Source organism: Piliocolobus tephrosceles, chromosome 17 (genome assembly GCF_002776525.5).
Source record: "Piliocolobus tephrosceles isolate RC106 chromosome 17, ASM277652v3, whole genome shotgun sequence".
Lineage (NCBI taxonomy): Eukaryota > Metazoa > Chordata > Mammalia > Primates > Cercopithecidae > Piliocolobus > Piliocolobus tephrosceles.
Window position 1 is genome coordinate 21,994,422 of NC_045450.1, and position 26,014 is coordinate 22,020,435.

At 42.6% G+C, this 26,014-nt stretch overlaps 2 protein-coding genes across 4 annotated transcripts in view; both read left to right on the forward strand.

Moving 5' to 3' along the window:
• The window catches only part of DCTN5 (dynactin subunit 5), a 26,243-nt gene extending 5,975 nt beyond the window's left edge, over positions 1-20,268 (forward strand). The window contains exons 3-6 of the mRNA XM_023189339.2: positions 8,933-9,051; positions 11,558-11,669; positions 16,038-16,140; positions 17,764-20,268. Of these exons, the coding sequence (XP_023045107.1) occupies positions 8,933-9,051; positions 11,558-11,669; positions 16,038-16,140; positions 17,764-17,861 (432 nt within the window). The 3' untranslated portion in view covers positions 17,862-20,268. The remainder of the gene's footprint in view (positions 1-8,932; positions 9,052-11,557; positions 11,670-16,037; positions 16,141-17,763) is intronic.
• Positions 18,159-26,014, forward strand: part of PLK1 (polo like kinase 1) — a 23,963-nt gene continuing 16,107 nt past the window's right edge. The window contains exons 1-2 of one of the 3 annotated variants that reach the window (XM_023189337.1): positions 18,159-18,292; positions 22,483-22,596. The gene's annotated coding sequence lies outside the window, so the exon portion shown is untranslated. Of the gene's footprint in view, positions 18,293-20,427; positions 22,597-26,014 lie in introns of those variants that run through there. The other 2 variants (XM_023189338.1, XM_023189336.1) reach the window with 2 other exon arrangements.

The window sequence follows — 26,014 nt, forward strand, 5'->3', positions numbered from 1 at the left end:
TAGGGTGACAGGTGTGGGGTCTACTTCTGCTTATGGATATGCTGTTTCCCCAGCACCATTTATTAAAGAGACTATCCTTTTCCAAATGAATGTTCTCGTCACCTTTGTCAAAAATCAGCTGGCTATAGATATGTGGATTAATTTCTAGGTTCTGTTCTGTTCCATTGTCCTATGTGTCTTTTTTTTAATGCCAGTATTATGCTATTTTGGTTATTGTAGCATCGCAGTATATTTTTAAGTCTGGCAGTGTGATACCCCCTTCAGCTGTGTTCAGGATTGCTTTGGCTATTCAGAGTCTGTGAATTTGAGGATTGTTTTTCTATTTGTTAAGAACACATTGAGTCTGCAGACTGCTTTGGGCAGTACTCAGCTTTTATTTCTAAGATTGGTTGTGGTCTGTGCATTTTCATTCTTTTTCTTTTTTCTTTTTTTTTTTTTTAGATGTAGTTTTGCTCTTATTGCCCAGGCTGGAGTGCAATGGCGCGATCTTGACTCATTGCAACCTCCACCTCCCAAGTTCAAGTGATTCTCCTGCCTCAGCCTCCTGGGTAGCTGGGATTACAGGTGGCTGCCACCACATCCAGCTAATTTTTTTTTCTTTTTTCTTTTTGTATTTTCAGTAGAGACAGGGTTTCACCATGTTGGCCAGGATGGTCTCAAACTCCTGACCTCAGGTGATTGCCCATTTCGGCCTCCCAAAGTGCTGGGATTATAGGCGTGAGCCACTGTGCCTGGCCAGTCTGTGCATTTTCACTGCTGTGTACAATTCCACTTATCCACCCTCCTGTTTGTAGAAAGTTATTTTGTTTCTAGTTTTTTGCTATTATGAACAGTCCATTTATATTTCTAACCCTTCTCTTTCAGAACTTTGTCATTTCTGTTTTCCTGAGCCCATAAATCAGATGTCACAGTGCCTGCAGGGATAGAAAGAGTGTGAACAATACGGAGTGGTGGGGCCTGGTGAACTGGAGAATGTGACCAATCTAAGCCCAAGCTGGTTGTTGCTGTGTGGGAATACAGGCCCACGTGGCAACAATCAGCTTTCCAGAGCTTCTGATTCTTTTTCAAAAGCAACTGGAAATCTCAGTTTTTAAAATGCAAGATGTTCTACTATTCAAATAGTAATGTTTAATTTTAAATAATTTGTTAAAATGCCACATGTCCTTCCTGTAGGAGATAGCTAAAAAAAGTTAAAATAAATAAATAATAAAAATGCCGCATGAGCCAAACAATACAGGTTTGCAAGTATAGTCCTTCAATCTCCACTTTGCTACCTGTGCCTTGCCCATTGTTGAGTTCAGTTAACTCTTTGCTTAGCTTCTGTGAAGGGCAGCTACCTCCTTTCATTTGCTTCTCTGAAGGGCAGCCACCTTCTTTCATTTTAACACCCCACTGCCTCTGTTTTGAATCTGACTTCTCTTCCTCAGCGCTACTCCTTGTGAAATAGGAAACAGGAAAAGGATTTGAGTCCATCTTCCTAAATTTCTCTGACCACCTGTGATACCATTTACTTCCTTTGCGTGTGTTTGCTTCTTTAGTTGGTGTATAGTTTAGGCTGACAAACAGACTTATGTGGATGTTCTTTATTTCCACGTTAAGCTTGTTGTACTTATTTAAAACACAATAAAACCACCACCACCACCAAATACCCAGAACTCTTGGAATTCTGTTTTCCTCCAAAAGAAAAGGAAACCATTTTCTCTGATCGTAAGTGGAAACATGAAACTGAAAACAATAATTGAAGTAAATTAAGACTCTTAGATGAAGGGAGTTCATACTAGAAATAGATAATCTCTTTAAGCTTGAAGAGTACATCTTTTGAAAACCAAAGTGGCTGGGCATGGTGGCTCATGCCTGTAATCCCAGCAATTTGCAAGACCAAGGCAGGTGGATTACCTGAGGTCAGGAGTTTGAGAGCAGCCTGGCCAACATGGTGAAACCCCATCTCTACTAAAAATACAAAAATTAGCCGAGTGTGGTGGCATGTACCTATAATCCCAGCTACTCAGGAGGCTGAGGCAGGAGAATCACTTGAACCTGGGAGGCAGAGGTTGTACTGAGGTGAGATCACACCACTGTGCCCCAGCCTGAGCAACAGAGTAAGACTCCATCTCAAAAAATAAAACTAAAAAAGAAAACCAAAAGAACTGTAATGTTCATAATCAGCAGCAGATGTGGAAGTTCTTTTTTATGAGTACAAGTTTTGTAGACTATACATATGCAGTTGAGATTGGTAAGCTTTTCCAGGTGTGAGTCTGTTTCTTTTTTGGTGTCCTTCAGAGTCAGGTGTTCAGGCTAGTGATAAATCTAAATTCACCTATATGTCAGGAGTTCCCCCACCTACCTCCCTAGCCTGACCTTCTGTCCTTGACCTCAGATGTTTACAACTGCCTATTGATCATCCTGTAGCTATCTCAAATTCAGCATTTCAAAATTTAATTGGTAATCCTCATAATTGCTTACCCTATTGTAAATTCTCTTTGTCTTACCTCCCAACAGCCAAACAGTCACCAACTCATATAGATTCTCTTCCTTCTTTTCTTTTTTTTTTTTGAGAAAGAGTCTGGCTCTGTCGCCCAGGCTGGAGTGCGGTGGCCGGATCTCGGCTCACTGCAAGCTCTGCCTCCTGGGTTTACGCCATTCTCCTGCCTCAGCCTCCCAAGTAGCTGGGACTACAGGCGCCCACCACCTTGCCCGGCTAGTTTTTTGTATTTTTTAGTGGAGACGGTGTTTCACCGTGTTAGCCAGGATGGTCTCGATCTCCTGATCTAGTGATCCGCCCGTCTCGGCCTCCCAAAGTGCTGGGATTACAGGCTTGAGCCACTGCGCCCAGCCCTTCTTTTCTTTTTAAACATTTTATTATGGAACTAAAACCGATCATATTTATTGAGGTATAATTTGCATACAATAAATGTATCCATTTTGAGTGTGCAATTTGACAGGTTTTGACTGATGGGTACATCTGTGCAACCATTACTACAATCAAGATATAGAATACATTTCTATTACTCTAGTTTCCTTGTGCCCCTTTGCAGTCAATCCTCTACCCTTGTACCCTTGCCCCAGGCAACCACCAATATAAAACAATATAGATTAGTTTTGCATTTTCTGAAGTTTCATATAATTAGAATCACAAGCCTTTTTTTAAAATAATTTTTTATGGATATATAATAGATGTACGTATTTTGGGGGCACATAATAATACATTTATAAAATTTATAAAGATACAATCAGTTTTGGCGAGACGTGGTGGTCCACACCTGTAATCCTAGCACTTTCAGAGGCCATAGTGGGAAGATCTCTTGAGCCCAGGATTTCAAAACCAACCTGGGCAACATAGGGAGACCCCCATCTCTACAAATAAAAAAAATTAGCTGGGCTTGGTGGTGTACACCTGTGGTCCCAGCTGCTTGGGAAGCTGAGCTGGGAGGATCACTTGAGCCTGGGAGGTCGAGGCTGCAGTGAGCCATGATGGCACCACTGTACTCCAGCTTGGGCAGCAGAGTGAGACCCTGTCCCCCAAAAATGAAAAAAATAAAAACTCAGTGTAATTGGGATATTCATCACCTTAAGTATTTGTCTTTATGCTAGAAACAATAAAATTATTTCCCTCTAGAGTCGCCAAGGCAATCTTGATCAAAAAGAACAAGCATCACGCTACCTGACTTCAAACTGTACTACAGGGCTATGGTAACCAAAACAGCGTGTTGCTGGTACAAGAACAGACACATAGAACAATGGAACAGAATAGAGAACCCAGAAATAAGGCCACACACCTACAACTATCTGGTCTTCATCAAACCTGCCAAAAACAAGCAATGAGGAAAGGATTCCCTATTCAATAAATGGTGCTTGGATAACTGGCTAGCCATACGGAGAAAACTGAAACTGGACCCCTTCCTTACACCATATACAAAAATCAACTCAAGATGGATTAAAGACTTAAATGTAAAACCCAAAACTGTAAAAATCCTGGAAGACAACCTAACCAGTACCATTCAGGACATAGGCACAGGCAGAGATTTCATGATGAAGATGCCAAAAGCAATTGCAACAAAGCGAAAGTTGACAAATGAGATCTGATTAAACTAAAGAGATTCTGCACAGCAAAAGAAATTATTAACAGAGTAGACAGACATCCTACAGAATGGGAGAAAATTTTTGCAAACTGCATCTGACAAAGGTCTAATATCCAGCATCTAAAGAAATTAAACAAATTTACAAGTAGAAAACAGCCCTATTTAAAAAGTGGGCAACAGACATGAACAGACACTTTTCAAAAGCAGACATACAACAATCATGACAGAAAGCTCAATATCACTGATCATTAGAGAAGTGCAAATCAAAACCACAAGTTACTATCTCACACCAGTCAGAATAGCTGTTATTAAAAAGTCAAAAAATAACAGATGCTGCTAAGGTTGTGGAGAAAAAGGAACGTTTACATACTGTTAGTGGGAGTGTAACCGTTGTGGAAGACAGTGTGGTGATTCCTCAGAGACCTAAAGACAGAAATACCATTCGACCCAGCAATCCCATTACTGGTTATATACCCAAAGGAATATAAATCATTCTGTTATAAAGACATGTACACATATATATTCATTGCAACACTGTTCACAATAGCAAAGACATGGGATCAGCCTGAATGCTCATCAATGATAGACTGGATAAAGAAAATGTGGTACGTACACCATGGAATACAATGCAGCCATAAAAAATGAGATCATGTTTTTTGCAGGGATATGGGTGGAACTGGAGGCTAAATGATGAGAACACATGGACATACAGAGGGGAACAACACACACTGGGGCCTATGGGAACGGGGAGTGGGGAGGGTGCAGGAGGGAAAGGATCAGGAAAAATTACTGATGGGTACTAGGCTTAATACCTGGGTGATGAAATAATATGTACAACAAACCTCCATGACACAAGTTTACCTATTTAACAAACCTGCATATGTACCCCTGAACTTAAAAGTTAAAAAAAAATTGTTTTCTTCTAGCTATTTTGAAATACATAATAGATTACTGTAAGCTATTGTTACCCTACTGACCTATCAAATTCTAGGTCTTATTTCTTATTTCGTCTATCAAGCTGTATATTTGTACCCATCAGTCAACCTCTCCTCCTTCCCGCTACCCTTCTTGGCCTCTGGTAACCACCATTCTACTCTCTGTCTTGAAATCTACTTTTTTAGTGCCCACATATGAGTGAGAACATGTGATATTTGTTTTTCTGTGCTTGGCTTATTTCATTTAATATAATAACCTCCAGTTTCATCCATGTTGCTGCAAGTGACAGGATTTCATTCTTTTTTATGACTGAATAATATTCCATTATGTATATATACTACATTTTCTTCACTTGATCTTAGCCAAAAGGCCAAGAAGCAATGTATACCACATTTTCTTTATCCATTCACCCATTAATGAATATCTGGGTTAGAATCATATACTCTTTTATGTCAAGCTTTTTTCACGCAGTGTAATGTTTTTGAGATGTATCCATCTTGTTGCGTATAGTAGCAGATTATTATTTTTTTCCTTTTTATAGCTAAACCTTATCATTATGGAACTTTTAAGACATGTAACAAAGTAGAGTGCATATAATGAATTCCCATAAAGTCATTTACCAGCTTCCATAATTAGCAATATTCTGACATTTTTGCTTCATCTCTAAACTCACCCTAAGCTCAGTCCTAGTTTGACTAGGATGGGGTAGGGAAGGCTAGAGTTTTTTATTTATTCTTATTTATTTATTTTTTCTTTTTCTGAGACAGAGTTGTACTCTGTTGCCCAGGCTGGAGTGCAGCAAGTGGCACTATCATAGCTCACTGTAGCCTTGAATTCCTGGTGATCCTCCCGCTTCAGCCTCCAGTGTGCCTGGGACCATAGGCACGTGCCACCATGCCCTGCTTAATTTTTTTTTTTTTTTTTTGAGATAGGGTCTCACTCTGTCACCCAGGTGGGAGTACAGTGGCGTGATCCCAGCTCACTGCAGCCTCAACCTCCTCATGCTCAGACAATCCCCCCCACCTCAGACTCCTGAGTAGCTGGGACTACAGGTATGCACCACCACATCTGGCTAATTTTTATATTTTTTGTAAACATAGAGTTTTGCCATGTTGCACCGGCTGGTCTCGACCTCTTGTGCTCAAGCAGTCCTCCTGCATCAGCCTCACAAGGTACTAGAATTACAGGCATGAGCCACTGTTCCTGGCTGGAGAATTTTAAAACAAATTGCAAATGTCATATTATTTCACCCACAAATACTTCAATGTGTCTTACTAATTCTTAAGGATTTAAAAATTCGGTAGAGGTGGGGCATGGTGGCTCACAGTTGCAATCCTAGTACTTGGGAGGCTGAAGTGAGAGAATTACTTGAGGCCAGGCATTTGCGACCAGCCTGGGCAACATAGCAAGACTATGTCTCTACAAAAAATGAAAAGAAAAATTAGCCAGATCTGGTGGCATGCACTTGTAGTCCCAGCTACTTGGAGGCTGAGACAGAAGGATGTCTTGAGCCCAGGAGTTCAAGGTTACAGTGAGCTATAATCAGGTCACTGTACTCCAGCCTGGGTGACAGAGCAAGACCCTGTCTCCATAAACAAACAAAAATGAGTAGAGTATCACTGTTATCATGCTAATATTGTAAAAACTCCAGTACTTCCTTAATATCATGTAATCCTCAGTCCATATTCAGTCTTCCCAGTATCTCAGGATATCTTTTTCCAGTTGGTTTGTTCAAAGCAGAATCCAAACATGATGCTGCACACATTGTATTTGGTTGATATGTCTCTTAAGTCTCTTTTAATCTGTAACAGTTCTCTTTCCCCAACCCTTTTTCCTTTCCGTGCCATTTATATGTTGCAGAAACTGGATCACTGTCCAGTTGAATTCTCCAGCTGCTGAATTTGGCTGATTATGTCTATATGGAGTTGCTTAATAAGGTCCTTATCTCCCTCCTTCCTTGAAATTGGTCATTAAATCTAGAGGCTTAATCAGATTAATTTGCTTTTATTATTAATTTATATATTTTTACTATTTATTTTTTCTTTCTATATGTACAGTTATTGTTTTAGATAAGATCCATTATAGGCTGGGTGCAGTGGCTCATGCCTATAATCCCAGCACTTTGGGAGGATCACTTGAGGTCAGGAGTTCAAGACCAGCCTAGCCAACATGGTGAAACCCTGTCTCTACTAAAAATATAAAAATGAGCCAGGCGTGGTGGCGGGTGCCTGTAATCCCAGCTACTGGGGAGCCTGAGGCAGGAGAATTGCTTGAACCTGGGAGGTGGGGTTGCAGTGACCTAAGATCACGCCACCACACTCCAGCCTGAGTGACAGAGCAAGACTCCATCTCAAAAAAAAAAAAAAAAATAGACTATCTATTTTTACCTTGATCCATTGTAGTCATCTAAAGGGTCAGTTTTCCTCAAGTCTCTCACCTGTATCCCCCATGCAGATGCCAGGGTGCTTCCAGAATAGTAGTAATAATATGGAAATTTATGTTTGTTAATCCTCTGTTTAAAATATTGGGGCCAAGTGCAGTGTCTAATGCCTGCAATCCCAGCACTTTGGGAGACCAGAGTTGGAGGATTGATTGCATGAGCCTAGGGGTTCAAGACCAGTGTGGGCAACATAGCGAGACTCCCATCTCTACAAAACATTTAAAAATTAGTGGGATGTGGTGGCACACACCTGTAATCCCAGCTGCTCAGAAGGCTTAGGCGGGAGGATCCCTTGAGCCCAGGAGCTCAAGGTTGCAGTGAGCTATGATTGTGCTACTGCACTGCAGCCTGGGCAACAGAGTGAGACCCTGTGTCTTAAAAAAAAAAATTTTTTTTTGAGGCAAAATCTCACTCTTTTTGCCCAGGCTGGAGTGCAATGGCGTGATCTCGGCTCACTGCAACACCTGCCTCCCAGGTTCAAGCGATTCTCCTGCCTCAGCCTCCTCAGCCTCCTGAGTAGCTGGGATTACTGCAAGTACCTGCCACCATGCCTGGCTAATTTTTGTATTTTTAGTAGAGATGGGGTTTCACCATGTTGGCCAGGCTGGTCTCGAACTCCTGACCTCAGGCGATCTGCCTGCTTCAGCCTCCCAAAGTATTGGGATTACAGGTGTAAGCTACCACGCCTGGCCAGAAAAATTTTTTAATGAAATAAAATATTTTGTTGACTCTTTATATCCTCTAGGAAAAATGCCTAAGCTTCTGTGCTTAGCATACATAATTCCTCATAATCTACTTGCATGTCCCTTGCTTACTTTTTCCAGTTACAACTCCAGCATATTCACTTTTTAACCCCATTCATTTATTCAGCAGACATTTTGAGGGTGCCCACTCTTTACCAAGTATAAGGCATTAATCCTCCCAGACTTACAGGTTGTGTTACTCAGCCCCTCTCAGTAACTTGTGGGGAAGCCACATCTTACACTCTGCTGCAGTGTAGCACTTAGAATCTGAGTTCAGAGGTTGGGAGATGAACCAGAACTCTAGTGGGTCCCCCTCTTGGAGCATGGAGCTGGAGGTAGTACTGTTAAGAAAGAAGACAAAGGTAGAGCAGCCAGAACTATTGGTAAGTAAGCAGCCATGGCTTCGGGGGCACGAGGACCTACCTGAGCGAATCTAAAGAGACACATAAGCCAGATCTGCTTTAGGTGTTCTCACTAAGTGCTCATTCAGTGAGTTCTATTCATGGGGGATTAAGGGCAAAGCTTATGATGTACTAGGAACATCACTAACTGCAGTCACTGTCATGAGGGCAGTTCTCTTTTTACCTTACAAGTTACTCCTTTTGGCAGAACGTTTGTAACATTCTGCCAGAGTGGATTGTAACATAACTCAGAATCAGTATCTCGTTATGTACTCTTTTTTGTTACGTCTTAGACTATGTTGCTAATTTTTTAAAATTTGCTTTGTCTTACAGACCATTGTGATGAATGACTGTATTATCCGAGGGGATCTGGCAAACGTAAGAGTTGGACGTCATTGTGTTGTGAAAAGTCGTAGTGTCATAAGGCCACCATTCAAGAAATTCAGCAAAGGGTATGTAATTTAATTACTTGTTCAAGTCTTGGGCAAGAAGCTGCCACTGGTGGTATGGTCCATGTGTTGAGTTGTGGTATAATGACTAGGTCCATCCTGTTGTTTGAAGCACTGAGTAAGCGTTCACCATAATGAACACAACTCTGCTGGTAGTTGTCTCAGTCTGGTTGATGATTGGTTGCCACAAACAGAATCCACTTATACACTGGCAAAAGCAAAGGGTTTCTGATCAAACAGACTGGCATATATAATGGAACCTAAGAGTAGGAAAAGGAGCAAGCCAGGCCTCACAAGGGACCAGAACCTGGAATTGGACAGCTAGCTGGAATCCAGACTGTTTTGTCTACCTATCCCTCTCTGTATCTGAGATTGTATTTTTTCTTCTATACTGCCCTTCTCTCTGCATTTCTACTTCCCTTTTCTCTCTCACAGGTACCTGCCCCATTTGTTCATGTAGATTACCTTGCTGACTCACATTCTAATTTATATCATTTCTCCATTTAGGCTTCCAGAAGACACCAACTAGAGACCTTATGTGTCATTTCCAAACTCCTAAGAGAGAGAATCAGATTGGCTCACCTTAAGTATCCATGATCTGAACAGCTTTGACCCAAAGGGCAGAGTCAAGGCAGGTCCACTGATCCTTCAGTGGAAATAAAGACTATCCGAGAAAGGCCATGGACAGAGCAGGCAAACTGACCACCATAGCTGATATGGTGCTAAAAGTATTCTCTTTGCCTCTTTACCTCTCTCCTCCTTGGCTAGTTGCCCTCCTGGCACCCATCTGCATTTCATCCAATAAGTCAACAAGCATTTATTGAGTACCTTCCTCATGCCCGCAGCTGGGTTGTAAGCTGAGAATATATAAAGATAGATAAAATAAGATTCCTACCTCATAGTTCCCAAAGTCTAGTTGTAGAAACAATTAACATAATCAGATAGTGACACATGACAGCTACTATATGATTATGATGTGATACACCTGTCACAGAGGTATGACCATGGTTAGGAAGGAACAAAGAAGGGAGCAATTAATTCAAACTAATGATAATACCTAGAAGTATATCATGCAGAAATAATCTCACATGTCCAGTAATGATATTGGATTCTAGGCTTTCCATGACATACAAGAACAGGATCAGGGAATCATTATAAAAAATTCACATGATTGGCTTTGAAGGCTATTAGGGGGAAACCAGAAAACCCTCCTGGTACCCTTTTATGGTTTTATACGGTGTGACTTAAACACTACTAGAGATGTTGATTAACAGCATTATTGGGTTGGATATGGCACAGGAAAAGCACCAGGAGTGAACAAGGGGTTTATTGCTGAATGAAGGGATGTGTAAGTAGGAATAGTACATGTGAGAAATGCAGAAATATGAAAGTGTAAATAGCAAAATGTGAATAGAAGCTGAGTGTGGATTTTTTTCTACCTGCATTTCATACCAGAAGCAGATAATACTATCAAACTTGGAATCTTAAATTTAAAAATTAAAGAACTGTCAGTACTGCTACAGACTGTGATGAGATCAAGGAATGCATTGCTGCACAAGAGGTACAGACCAAAAATAGTAATGGTTAAGGAAGATTTAAACAAATTATAGATTCATAGAGGACAGGTATCATCTCTGAAAAAATATTCTGAACAGAATAGAACAGAATTGGAAGGAGCTAGTGAGCATCTAGCACTTTATATTTGTTCCAGTCCAAATATTTTACATCCCAAGGTATAGAAATTACATATAAATGTGATCACAGAACCACTGTCAGTGACATTTGAGGAACCCTAGAGAATGGGATGGGAATGATGTCAGATATCTGGAGAAAGCCTGCTGACTCCTACTCAAAGTCAATTAAGTTTTTCCTAAAGCCATGGACTAGGTAAGGTCTCCTTGTTATATATGCTCATAATTTGATATTGTGTTTCTGTATCCCTTATCATAGTTGTCACTACTTACTATTTAATCTCTTTTCTTGATTGTAAGCTGCTCGTGGACAGGGTTCTATCTCTTTTGTCATTGTTGTAGCCCTGATTTCTAGCATTGAGTCTGGCACATAGTAGGCACTCACTGAAATCTGTGAGTGAATAAATTTTTAGAATGCCGAATGTGGAAATTATAACTCATGAGCCTAATGTCAATCCCCTGGCACATTATAGGGCAGGTTAGTAAAAATGTGATCTGTGAGCATTTTCAAAGGAAGTGGGAATGAACAAACGTTCATTGATTTTTATTTGGTACCTGCTTTTTTAGCTTTGAAGATCTTGCCCCTCCTGCCTTGGTTTTTCCTTGCATATTTCTTTGGTGTACTATTGCAATTTTGAACTAGTAATCATGTTCGTTTTTTTCAATATTGTATCATTTTTCTAGCCTGAGGTTTCTTTCCTTGCTGGGGACAGTCTTGCTAAGATGATAAAGTTCAGATTATGATCTGTAGTTCTATAAACCTTGACCCAAAGTACTCATCTTGACCTTTCTTTGTTCATCTTTTTTTCCTCTTCTAGTGTTGCATTCTTTCCTTTACATATTGGGGACCATGTCTTTATTGAGGAAGATTGTGTGGTCAACGCAGCTCAGATTGGTTCCTACGTTCATGTTGGGAAGAACTGTGTGATTGTGAGTATGATGACTTGGCTGGCAAAGCAGCCTCACTTTCCCTCCAGCTCCTATCCCTCACATCAGTGGGACCCTGTTTCTGTGACCAAGCAGGGTAGCAGTGGTTTCCAGTCTTCCCATAGTTGGATTTTTCTTGACAGATACAGAATTTTTTTCGGCTGGGTGTGGTGGCTCATTCCTGTAATTCCAACTTTTTGGGAGGTTGAGGTGGGTGGATCACTTGAGGTCACTAGTTTGAGACCAGTCTGGCCAACATGGCAAAACCTTGTCTCTACAAAAATACAAAAATTAGCTGGGCATGGTGGTGCATGCCTGTAGTCCCAGCTACTCGGGAGGCTGAGGCAGGAAAATCACTTGAACCCAGGAGGCGGAGGTTGCAAAGAGCCAAGATTGCACCACTGCTTTCCAGTCTGGGCAACAAAGCGAGACACTGTCTTAAAAATAATAAATAAATAAAAAGATTTGGAATATTTTCTAGACATTAATACTGGCAAGCGTTTATCAAGCCTCCTCTATATAATGTTAAACTCTTTCCTTGGATGATTTCATTTAATCCTCATAACCATTCAAAGGTGTTAGGTGTTATCCCTATTTGCAGATGAGAAGACTGAGGACCTTAAATATTAAGGGATTTGGGGCCAGGTGTGATGACTGTCGTCTGTAATCCCAGCACTTTGGGAGGCCAAGGCAGGAGGATCCCTTGAGCCCAGGAGTTGAAGACCAGCCTGGGCAACAAAGCAAGATTCTTTCTTTTTTAAAAAAAACAAAAGTTAAGGGATTTGATAGGGCTAGAAAGCAGTAGACCTGGGATTTAAACCCAGGCAATATGATTATTAGCTATGCTGCTATATGGCCTACTTGTTGCCTTACTTCATGGAGCTTACAGTCTAGTGGGAGTAAGGAAATCTGAAGGGTGAGTTGAAATTGGGGGAGGACAAGCATTTCAGGAAAGGGATTCACATGCATAAGGAAGGGTTCGAGTCATCAAAGGGCATTTATGTGTAATTCAGGGTGCAAGCAGGTTCCTTGCTCAGCAGAATCTGTGGGACCCTTGTCCACTGGAGCCTAGGAATAGGTTGACTTAACCCAACCAAGGCTTAACAAAGTTGGATTTCCTGTGATTTCTTAGATGATGAGCTTGATTTCAGATGGGATTTATGAGAAGCATGTTTAGGGAAAATGTTTTCTGCATTTTAGATTTGTACTCTAGACTAGATTCTAGGAAAAGCCAAGACTCTGTTTCTTTAATGACCATTCCCGTTAATATGGAGCCAGCTGTCTGCCCTGGATAAGACTCAGACCCTGAAATATCAAAAAACTTGCAGAAACCAAACAGTTCACATTCCAAGAACTATGAGGGTACAGCAAAGGTGAACAGAAAGTCTTTGGGACAAGGGGAAAGTTAGTAAAGTTCATCCTCTCCCCTCACCCTAATTGCTTGGCAAAAACTAGCCTTCCAGCTGGGGTTTTCTGATATTTTCCTTAGCAAAGTGAAGATATTACCACAGTAGCCTAGTCACATAACCCTGTCATTTATCCTCAGAGCGAAATGTCTGAAAGGTTAAATCCAAGTTCTATTCCCAGTGCTTAAGAAATTCTAATCCTGTTGTCAGGTGCTCTTGTTTTTATGCCACTTTTTAATATATCACTTCATGATATAGTCATTGTTCCATATTGGCAGTACTTGCTGAGCCTTGACAAATACTCAATCTCAGGAGAGATTCTTTTAGAATTCTAGAACCTCAGCACTGGAAGTAACTCTTTTAGTCCAGCCGTCCCCATGACACATAGATCCTTCCTATAACATCCCATGTGGTAGTCTTAACTTCCGTTTGGATATGTGAAGATGTAGCTGTTCATCAGAATTGCCCAGATGCCTGAAGGAAAAGCTTAACAAGCAATATTTATAGGCACTGTTGCTGTACTATGAGTTTTACATTTATTCTCTCTATTCTTGACAACCGCCCTGCAGATTGGTTTTCCATTCTGTTTCACAGATGAGGAAACCAAGGCTCCAAGATGCTAACTTTCTTGCACAGGATATATAGGTAGCTGTAGTATTAGCAGCATGGCTGCAGTTGTTAACTCCTTGGAAAACTCTCTAGGGAAGAATAAAGAAGTAGTTTCAGGCCGGGCACAGTGGCTCATGCCTGTAATCCCAGCACTTGGGGAGGCCGAGGCAGGAGGATCACTTAAGGCCAGGAGTTCAAGACCAGCTGGCCAACATGGTGAAACCCTGTCTCTACTAAAAATACAAAAAAATTAACTGGGCGTGGTGGCGCATGCCTGTAATCCCAGCTGCTTGGGAGGCTGAGACAGGAGAATTGTTTGAACCCAGGAGGTGGAGGTTGCAGTGAGCCGAGATCATGCCACTACACTCCAGCCTGGGCAACAGAGTGAGACTCCATCCCCCCACCCCCACCCCCCAAAAAAAGTGGTTTCAGCTTTTACCTCCTCAGCTATTGCCAGTACATTCATGCCTAAGAAATACCTACATTTTAAATGTTTAATTTGATTGATCAGTCTACCCAGACAGCTTCTGAAACCCAGTTAAGCATTATTTCTCTTAAGTGGGCAAAATGGCCAACCAGTGGACACAGCAGGTGCCTTCAGGCTGCATGGTGGCTGGTATACACAGTGAAAATATCCCATCAACTAGTCTTCTTTTCCAGGGCCCTTTGTGTGTGAATCCCTCCATGGGACTATATCATGCCTCATGTAGCCCGTTGGGTGTCCTTTTACTCAGTGCCTCATGAACTTAATCTGAGTTAGTAGGAGCTTAGTCATGACAGGAATTCTATGGGTTTATGTTAATTTGAGGTCACCAGGGAAGATAGTTAGTTGCCATATTTTTGAAATTGCCACTAGCAGGTAACCCATGGAAGAGGACTTTACAAGGAAGAATGAAGAACTATAGTCATAATGTGCTTTTGAGCTAAAGATGTTATCAAGTATTGTCAGGGCTGTTGTCTGCCTAGCTGGAGAGAGATCAGCCACTTGGGAAATTCACATGCTTTCATAAGAAGTTCATTTAGCAATCTACCTTTTCCTAGAAAAACATATGATTTAAGTGTTTAATAGTGGGGAAAATTTAAACACAACCAAATCAAAGTGTCTTCTTCATGTTCTTTGCTAAAATCTGAGATCTGGACTGGTTAGCATTGTCTTGGTATTTGTAAAGATTTCCACACTCTCAGTCAGGTATATTTTCTGATTGTCTAGCCAGGATACCAGTGAACTAACAGGTCCTGATGTAAATGCAGTCAAAAATGACCAAAACTTTCATTTCCTCAGCAAGGAGTCTGAGGTACAGCTGTAAACTGTACACAGAAGCCCTACTTTTCCCTTAGCCCGTGAAACAGATGAGTCTCTCAGACCTTATTTCTTGCTTTCTAAGTGCAGTGGATCATGGCAGAATTGAAAAGTGGTGACAGTGGTTAAAGTCCGGGATGAGGTTCAAACATCCACATGACTATCACTCACCTGTGGGAGAACAAGTGAACTAACAGTTTCATATCCAAATGAATTTGTCAGGATTTTTCCAGTTTGAATTGACAAAGGAGCAAACCAACCAACCAACCTTAAGCTGGTGGGTGCAGGGTGGAATGGGTGGTGAATATAAACCAAGACTACAGGAGTAGATCCTAATGTCATGGCCAAATGGCTCCAGGGCTTCAGCCCATATTGTAAGAATTAGTCTCCATCTCTGTGCTGCTTTCCTCTGGGAGGTTCACTCTCAGACAGGTTCTTCCTTCATGGAAATAAGATGCCTATTCCAGTCTTCCAGCCTGTCCTCTGGAAACCCCAGTGGGAAGTGCTGCTTTCCCCAGCAGTCTCAGCAAAAACCCTGAGGTTGGGGTCCGTCAGACTAATTGGGGTCATATGCTGATCCCCAACACCTGTTATTGTGTCCAGGCTTGGGGTTTGGTGTGTGGGCTGTGGGGTGAAGCACATGGATGAGATAGGGATGGGAGGGTTACCAAGGAAAATACAGGTTCTGTTACCAGAAGAAAGGGGAATGGATGCTGGACAAGCAAAAGCACAAATGTCCACTAAATCAAAGGGAAAATTCAACAGAGCTCACGGAAGACTGAAATTCAGTCTGTAATGCCTGAGACATTTTGTCCTGTCTCTAGCATACAGCCTTCCCCCGCAAATGTACACAAACACACACTGTCACAACCTTGCTGCCTCCTCCTCGTCAGGTACCACCTGAAGCAGGAAATTGCAACCAAGCCTCTTGTCACTGTCCCTGGCTATTACATGATATCATGAATGGGGAAAATAGAAAGCCTTTCACACAGTAGACTAGACAACTTTTACTCCCATTTCCTGATCCATTTCCTATTAACAAGATTTTAATTTCAGGGGCGCCGATGTGTGTTGAAAGATTGCTGCAAAATTCTTGACAACACGGTATTACCTCCAGAAACTGTGGTCCCACCATTCACTGTCTTCTCAGGCTGCCCAGGTAACCTGGCGTGTTTATTTATTTCAACTTCCTAAAACTCAATTGTATTTTCTTTTTTTTTTTTTTTTTTTTTGTTGAGACGGAGTCTCGCTCTATCACCCAAGCTGGAGTGCAGTGGCTGGATCTCAGCTCACTGCAAGCTCCGCCTCCCGGGTTCCCGCCATTCTCCTGCCTCAGCCTCCTGAGTAGCTGGGACTACAGGCGCCCGCCACCTCGCCCGGCTAGATTTTTGTATTTTTTTTTAGTAGAGACGGGGTTTCACCGTGTTAGCCAGGATGGTCTCGATCTCCTGACCTCGTGATCCACCTGTCTCGGCCTCCCAAAGTGCTGGGATTACAGGCTTGAGCCACCGCGCCCGGCCTGTATTTTCTATCACAAGAGTAATGCATACAATTCCTATCTCTGGCAATATGTTGATAGAGCTAACCTAGAAATTCACCTGTACAAAGTACCTGGAAATGCTACCTAACATTTAAACTGTTTAAATGCATAATTAGGTTCACCAGAAAATAAGGAAATTATGAAGGGCCAAACACAAAGAGGAAACTAAGCCCAAGCTGTGAGATTGCACGGGTTAATGCTGTCTTCATCATAGAGTGGTTTCAGGGGTGATACTCATGTCGGGATGGAAATAAAGCCTTGGATCCACACATGACAGAGAGATCCTCAGATAACTCTTAAAGGATTCCCTCTCAAGGAAAAGTCGATGTAAAACAAATCTGCCAACACAGGGAATGTACAGGAAAGCATTTATTGCCCGGCCTGGGCTCTGATTAGAAAAAGTCCGTCTAGAGAATTTTAATGCTGGGCTTACCCTCACATTGGTCATGAGTTTAATTTATACATTCCACAGGGCCCAGGAATTCCCAGACTGAAAAGTTAGTATAAAGCATGATCTAAGACCAGCAATACCTTGGGGATACCTGAGAGGGGCAAATATTAATACATTATCTCCAGACCTTGGCTGATAGAATACTTACAAGTAAAGCCCATCAGGAGCCTGGAGTTCCAAATTATAAAACGTGAGGAAACGAAAGTGATACATACTTCTCTCAGAAAACTTGGAAAACACTGAAAAGCAGAAGGAAGAAGAAAACCTCACATTGCCTTAGCCCTACCCCAAGACAATATCTTCTTCTCAATGTTGTTTTACACAGCTGAAATCATGTAGCATATACAGAAGCATGTCATAAATTCACAGATGGAAAATGATATGAACAGAGAGATCTGACAGTATATGATACCTACCACTGGGTGGTTTAATTGTTTTTCCAATTAAAAAATAAATCTCATCTCTCAGATCATTGAATCTGAGTTTCTAAGATGAACAGAATCATCATTCAGATTCTTTGGGGAGGCATTTGGCCATTCTACTGTGTCATGCATCTCTGCTTTTGCAGAGGAGGAAGGAAAGACTTTTGTTTAGTAATTTCTCCATATTGGGGTCCTGCTGTGAAAAAGTTTAGCTGTTCTTAGCAAGCGCTGGACCAGAACAGCCCCAGCAACTGTTTAAGTGATTGTCAGACATGCGTCTGATTGAAGTGAGAGGGATAGTGCCAGAGAAGTATCTTAATCTCTTGTAACTTCTTTAAGCTTCTTAGAGCTGGGTCTTTCTTTCCCCAGGACTCTTCTCAGGAGAGCTCCCGGAGTGCACTCAGGAGCTGATGATTGACGTCACCAAGAGCTACTACCAGAAGTTTTTGCCCCTGACACAAGTCTAGCAAATCTCTGCCTCATGTCTTGAATCTGCTTGAGCTCTAAGATGAACGTGAGGACAAAGTGAGCCAGTCAGCACCTAGAAAAAACTCTCTTGTCTTTGACATCTACCACCCTCCTCCTTTTAAAAAATTTCTTTAGAATTTCTCAATCCTCAAGGCTCTAAGCTCTTAAGAAATTACTAACAGACAGACCATCTGGAGGAGTTGTCTTCAAATGCTGTGCTTACACGTTATCTGTGAACAGTCACTTTGTACCATTATCTGTGGAACACAGAATCATCTGTTCCCAACGCTCCAGCCCCTTGGTCCTGTGGATGGCTGGAACCTGCCTGAAACGGACCTGCAGAGCAGCAGCACCCTTCCGGTGTGGAGGCTATGTAGCTGGTGTGCTGCTCATGGCCATACACTACCCATGCTGAGAGCCTCTCACACAGGTAATGCCCAGCTTTTCTGCTGCTAACACATTTGGCCAGTTGTTGGCAATTGTTCATAATCCTGGGAAAGGTGTTTGTGACTTTTCAGAGCCCAGATTCCTGTTGGCTCTCAAAACTTGAGGGGAGGGGTGATTAGTGTTTCTCTCTTTCTGTCCCAAAATGACCTTAGCTGTCCTAGGGTAGTTAGTAAAAGACTTTTTAGCATTTTGACCTGGGGCCGTTGGCTTTCACTAAAAGTGGGGACCTCAGCATCCCAGATTGTAATTTTGCCAAGTGTTAGATTTGAGTCTCTCATGTGGATGCATTAGTCAGGCAGTTACTCCTTGCCTCAAGGTACTTACCTTATTTCATCGAAGACACCGCATTTGTGAACTCTTGCTCCCTGACCTAGAACCATTCAACCTACCCTGTATTTGCCATAAACTCCACAATTCACACCAAAATGTCTGTACTCAGAGTCCATTTGCATATATACATGAAGGGCTCGTAAAATCAGTTTGTGGGCACAGAGCCCCAGGAGTAAATGAAGTTGCTAGGGCTGTTCTTACCATCTCCTTCTGACCAGATAGCACAATCTTTCCTGGTTCTGCTCTGACCTGTTAGCTTGGAAAGAAGATTTAGAAGTTAGGGGCTAAGCAGGTTGTCCTTGCTTAATGCTCTGATCCGTAAGTGAATAGGGCTGAACAGTTCAGCCTTGAAGGTTAGAATTTAGCAAGAACTATCCTGACTTAATATCCAGTTGTGGGGGTTGCAAAACAGAACAGCTGTATGTAATCATTGCCACTAGTCCCATCTAGAACTCCTTTCTAGTTTGTCATTTTTTAAATGTTTAAACCACCAAAATAAATAGCTTCTCCGTGCATTTAGGGCCATGACAGCTGACAGCTCCAGACCTGCATCCTCCCAGCTTGGGGCCCTGAATGAAAGGTTTCTTCCCTTCCAGTTCTAATTTGGAAACTCCCAAAGTTCTCAATGGTTTGTTGTGAGTTCCATGTCCTCTTGGGTCAGTTACTATGGCCATGCGTGTTTAGTCACATGATTAATCCAGTCTGGGTCATGACCTTTTCTTCATCCAAAACAAAATGGTGGGAAGACGAAAACAATAGCTACTACAAACAATAGGAGTTTATAATTATGTGCTGATGTATTCGAAGATGTGTTGACAGTAGTGAGTGTGTATCCTAGGAAAGGCGAGCTGGACTCTGTCTCCATGGTGGCTCTCACCCCAGGGACCTAGGAACAACCTGTCACCACATAATTACTTTTATAACCCTAGAGAAGAAAATCTCCTTATCCTTAGAATACTTCCAGAACAGCCAGATGGGAAGGACCTTGGCTGGGACTCTTTCCAGTTCACTTGGGGCAGAGGGAATTTATGGCTCATATAGCTGAAAAAGATGGGCTAGATTGGGCTTCAGGCTGCATCCCAGGACTCCAAACTGGGATCTGTCTCTTTGGCTCTCAGCTCTGCTTTCATTTCAGTTGGCTTTATTCTCGGGCTTCACAGTGTGGCCCCACAGCACCAGTTTTTGATAAAAAGAGCTCCCCTTTGCTGACAGAACTGCTGGATTTGGTTCTCATTGGTCCAGACGAGGAAGGTATCCAGCCTCAAGTCATCATTGTAGCCAGGAAGATGGAATACACTGAATGGACAGGCCTGGCATGTACCCACAGAGACTGAGAGTTGGTGTTGGTGGTTGTGGCAGATGATATTACCTGAAGAAGGGATGAATGGGTGCTGGGCAGGAAAAAGCATCAGCTGTCCAGTTCAGGCCTCTCCTCTTTCCCTGGTGTCTTCATTTTCCTCCCTCTCCCTGCTGTCCCTTAACCCTCTGCCCAGTCTCTCATTACTCCTGGTCTTGGGAGGTGCCTTCTGAGGATACTCCACTGGGGGTACCTGAGCCTGGATTAGAGGGCAGGGGGAGAATACTGCCTAGCCAAAGTGGGTGTTCAATAAAGAACCATTTGGAGATGGTCTTCTGTCTGGAACTGCTTCCTTTTTATTTTATTTTTTTCCTCCAGATGAGCTGACTGGGCCATGGAACTACTTCCTTGTGATCCCCATAGCACCTATCGAGGGGCCCTTATCAATAGAGTTAGTTATGTACCTGTGTTCTTGTTTGAACCCCCACTAGCTGTGAGCTCCTGAGGAGTCAGGCCTGAGTCTGTGGGTCATCTAGCACATCCTTAATAGAATGATTGCCTGGATGCGACCACCCTCACCCCCCACCCTCACATACCCCGCCAGCATGCCTCAGACCTTACTCCAGCTCCAGATAAGTCTCAGATTGCAGGATCCCTGGTGCAGGGAACAAAGGTGAATGATTGTCCTGTGAGCCTCCTGTTGACTGATTCTGTTTTACATGGCTGCACAGAACTCTTGTGGTTGTTTGGGGTTGGTGGTGGCTTCTGTATTAGTCACTTCTGCATGAACCAATTCACTCAGGATCTAAGGCCACAGTTCTTTTCTTAGTCACTAAGCCATCTGGCAGACTTGAAATTAATCAGACAAACATTGTTCCTAGTTAACATATCCTTGGAAGTTTCTCAGCTATAAGGAAGAGGTCTTGGTGGCTAGGGGGCCTTTCTCTGTATCCTGTTCTATCCAGTGAGAGCCTAGAGGGTGCTGCCCAGCCACATTCTGGCTAGCCTCAGCTATTCTCCTGAAAAAAATTGGCATCTGACAACCTGGATGGTAACCATAGGTAGTCAAATCCAGCTGGCTGGTCTCCTAGGAGTTAGCTTCTATGGAGCTGCAAGGCCCCTGAAATGATACTGGCAGTGTTGGGACAGCATTTCCAAAGGCCTGTTTTTTTCAGAACCGGTCTCAGCAAAATGTCTTGCCAGCTTCTACAGTTCCCCTAAGTACATGATAACGGAAACACTTCTAGAGCACCCCCAGCAATGGGCTCGTGCTATTAGTAGAATATGTGCTTGCTGGCATTTAGGGGTAAGAAGGTAGGCCCCTCACCATTTCCTGTACAGAGAAAAGAGACACCATCACTCATTTATTCATTTAACAAATGCTTTCCAAGCCACTACTAGGTGCCAAGCACTGCCTCTAGGTCCTGGGGATACAGTGGAGACTAAGATGGAGCCAGTTCTTGCTCATAGGGATCTCACAGCTTAGTGAGGGAGAAAGCCAAAGAATCCAAATACAGAGAGGGTCTGAGGGGCCCATTTTGAGAGCCATCATAGTGGTGAGGAGCGTGAGTGCTAGAGTTGGGCTGATCAAATCCCAGCCTGCCATTGGCTAGCCTTGTGACTTTGAGCAAGTGATCTTACTTCGTGGAACCTCAGGTTTCTCATCCGTAAAACGGGGAAGTTGGATAGGGTTATTATAAGGATTGAAATGCATTTATACATGTAAAGCATAAGTACTGACTCAGGGTCAGCGCTCAATAAATGGTAGTTATACCTACTTTTATTAGGAAGTGATACACCTTGAGCAAAACCCCTTAGAGTATAAGGCATAATATTCTTACATATTTTTAAAATTTAAAAGTAAAAACATCTTGGCCTTTATCATCAGTCCACCACAAAGAAGAGATGGAGAAATCACCCTTCCTTGTTTTGTTATCTATGGGGTGCAAACATTTAATCCTCCCAACTGTCAAAAAAGTAGGGATTTTCACAGCCTGTTTTACAGCAGAGGAAACTGCTATTCAGAGAGGTTAAGTAAATTTGCCCAATGTTACATATCTAATAAATGGCTGAGCTGGAATCAAGGCCAGTTCTTATTTGGCTGCAAAATTCATATTTTATGCAGCTCCTCCAGTATCTTGGCCTCCAAGGTAGCTGGCTCTGAACACTACCCTTGCAGCCCAGTCAGCCAATCCCTTGCTCTCCTGAAGCTTTTGCTGGTGGGCCAGCCCCACCTGCTTTCCTTGTGCACTCTGACTTGAACCCTGAAGTGAGAAGAGTTGGCACAGGACATCTTACTTCCCTGAAAGCAGTACCTGGACTTTTCTGTATCTTCACATCCACTGGGCATTGGGCAAATGGGTCATGCAGATGAAAATCATCCAAGAAAAGAGACACGGGAGTGAAATTCACACCCACTCTGGCTTTCAGACCATGGGTCTGAACACTGGCCCATGGTGTTTCTTGGCCGTACTGACCTGTGCCATTTCAGCTGCATTCTTCTCAGTTGGTGTTGTCTGCTGGCTGCTCTTTCTGATTTCCCACAGGAGCAGTAAGAGCCTGAGGAAGAGTAGGGTCAGAGGAGTCTGGGAGAATGAGGAAATATGAGAGCCCCAGGAACTGAAAAGGCCTGTGAGAGACTCTGAGCTTCCTGGGAACAGGTACAGGTTCTTTTTATTTTAATAATAACAGAAACAACTGTCAAAACCATGTGCCTGTACTATTTGGAGTGCTGTCCTTGCAGAATCTACTTACAAGAACCTTAGGAAATAGGCACATCATCTCCTGGATAGAATCCTAGGAAATGGACACTATAATGGGCACTTTATCCCCATTTTATAAACATGGAAATTGAGGCACAGAGAGATTAAGTACTTTCCCAAGGTCATACAGCTAGTGATAGAGGAGCTGGCATTTGAAGCCGGAGTTTTCACTCTGTGAGTTTAACTGATAGATCATACTGTGTTTTGGTAGGGAGGGAGGAAGCAAGCAAGTGAACAAATGAGTCTGGGGTTTAGGACTTGCCAGACAAACAAGGCCCAAGAGGCAGTGTGCAGGTGGATGTTCTTGGGAGTCAGCAGAGCTGGGTTGGAATTCAGGCTTTGCTGTCTGCTGGCTATAAACCTTGGGTGAATAACCCAAGGTAAATGAGATCATCTCTAAAACTTTTAGCCCTGTGCCTGGCGCATAGTAAATGCTCAATAAGGGTTCACTGTTAGTATTATTGTTACTGGTAATATACAAATAGATTGTATTAATGGACCATAATTGCAACTGTATAAAACAAATTCCATGTTGACAAAGATTAGAAGGGAATATGAGAACGTGGAAACAGCTATGAAAAGAGAATTAGGAGCATTTTCTTTAATACATCATCATTTTTTTTTTTTTTAACTTTCTTGTATTTGTTCATTTTTTAAATAGAGACAGAGTTTTACCATGTTGCCCAGACTAGTCTTGAACTCCTGGGCTCAAGCGATCTTGGCCTCCCAAAGTGCTGGAATTACAGTCATAAGCCACTGTGCCTGGCCATTTTTTAGTAAACCTTTCTAATGGAACAAGTAAAACATACATGCAGTGGGTGCTCAGCAGGCCTTGAGTGTATGAATGAAAAATATTTAAACTTGTTTTTACTGGTTGATTTCATTGCTTAAAAACCATACCTCAGCCGGACACAGTGGCGTGCGCCTGTAGTCCCAGCTACTCATCTCTTAAAAACAAAGTTTTATGCTTGTTAATTTCATAAAGGTTAGAGGAATCACCTCAATCAAATAAAGCTTCTCAAAAATAAAATACAAAAGGTGTTAGTGGGATTCAGCTTTCTAGTTTTTTGCCACTAGTGGATGGGTTGGAATTTAAAGTCTTCGGATATTGGAACCAGAACAGGCCTGTAACTGATGATTTTTGCTGTGATTCGTGCCTATTGGAGCCTCTGGAAAGAAGGAGACAACATGTAAAGAGAAGCAATCTGTTTGGAAAATGAAAATACAGTTAAATTGCTAATAAGCCCTTGTCAAAATCAAATGTCTACCCTTAGAGGCTGATAATTGTTTAGTCTAATATGCATTTTTTTTTTGAGTGGGTTAATTGGACTCTTTAAGACCAACAAGATAAAAAGGCAGCCTTGCATGTCACTTGAACCACAGCTGTCTGGCCACGCAGCATGCCTTCACTGTTGCTGAAGAAAAGCAGCTGGCTTGTTCAGAATCTCAAATTCCCAGATCCTAATTGCCTGGCCCTGACTCTAAGCTGAAACCTGCTACTGTGTGCCATGAGCTGTTTCAGCCTCAACACGGGCTATGCTGAACTGAAAGCAGACACAGGCTCAATGACCAGGACTTAGACGTTGGGGCCGTTGGAGATTAAGGACCCCCTCCGTGGAGTGCTAAACTATGAAAACATCCTGGAACCTGGCTGAAAAGGGCTTATTCTCTAATGGGATCCATCTAAGATCAAGTTGCTGATAGGCTGTTTGTCTCTAATACAGAGGCTAATTGCATTCCTAACTTCTAATATTTGCCAAAAGCTGCAGGATGGAGAAGGGCACATCACAAGGACTGTGACCCTTCCTCCTGCTTTTGACAGACCAGACTCAAACCTTCTCTGGGGCTTCTCTCACTGCTGTTAACTTGTTGCATTCAGCTTTTGGGATTAGTTGCACCTTGCAACAGTGGACTGACAGCGTGACTCTACTTCCCTCACTTTTCTCCCAGCACACACAGCTTAGTAAGGTAGGTGGATTATTGAAATGTAGCTGTCCCCAGAAAGGTATTAGGCTTTTTTAGGCTGCTCATTGAATAATCAGGACAAAAGGGGTGGAAGATTATGTAAACACATTTTGAAATTGAAAAACATTCAGAGTTTCATCCTTTATTCATTTGCTAAGGATACCATAACAAAGTACCACAAACTGAGTGACTTACACAATAGAAACTTATTTTCCCGCAATTCTGGAGGCTGAAAGTCCAGGACAAGGTGTCGACAGGTTTGGATTCTTCCCAGGCCTCTCTGCTTGGCTTGCAGATGGCTGCCTTCTTACTGTGTTCTCGTATGGTCCCTCTCTCTGTCTGTGTCCTAATAGTCTCTTTTAATACGGATACCAGTCAGGTTGGATTAGGGCCCATCCTAACAATCCCACTTTAACTTAGTTACTTCTTCAGGGCCTATCTCCACATATGCTTACATTTTGAGGTACAGGTGATTAGGGCTTCAGCATGAATTTTTATGGGGACACAGTTCAACCCTCCACACATCATTACCAATTCCTAAATGTGTCTTTCTGGTTAAGTTGCACAAAAACATTTATCTACTTGAACTCTAGGATGATGATTAAAAAAAAAAAGTTGGCCAGGCACAGTGATGGACACATATGATCCCAGCACTTCAGGAGGCTGAGGTGGGCAGATTGCTTGAGCTCAGGAGTTCAAGACCAGCCTGGGCAACATGGCGACACCCTATGTCTACAAAAAATGCAAAAATTAGCTGGGCATGATGGCATGTGCCTGTAGTGCCAGCTACTTAGGAGGCTGAGGGTAGGAGGATGGCTTGAGCCCAGGAGGCAGAGATTTGCAGTGAGCCAAAATCGTGCCACTGCACTCCAGCCTGGGCAACAGAACCAGACCCTATCTCAAAAAAAATAAATAAATAAACAAAAAAGTTTATCTACAAAAATGCTTTGGTGCCTCTTACAACCCCTCCAGGGGAAAGGCCTGGCTGAGAGAAAGAGATGGTTGAAAAAATGCAATGTTAGGATTGCTGAACAGGGCACGACTGTTTTTGTAACATTGGAGAATATAATTAAAGTGTGGCACCTGGGGAGGCTTGATCCCTAGAAGGCTCCTCTTGCTGAAGGAAAATTCCCAGTGCTTGCTGCCTTTCCATGTGCTGTGAGTGCTTTGAGTTCAGACTGACAACAGAGTGGGTCCAGCTCCCTTGCTTTCCATGAAGATCTCCCACAAATGTCATCCATGCTCATGAGATGTATCAGTTTGTATCCTGAACAAGCAAAACTGTTTGGGACTCACTGCCTTCAGGCAGTCCCTTGGAAGCCAAGAACTCCAGGAACTTTTCAGATGGAAC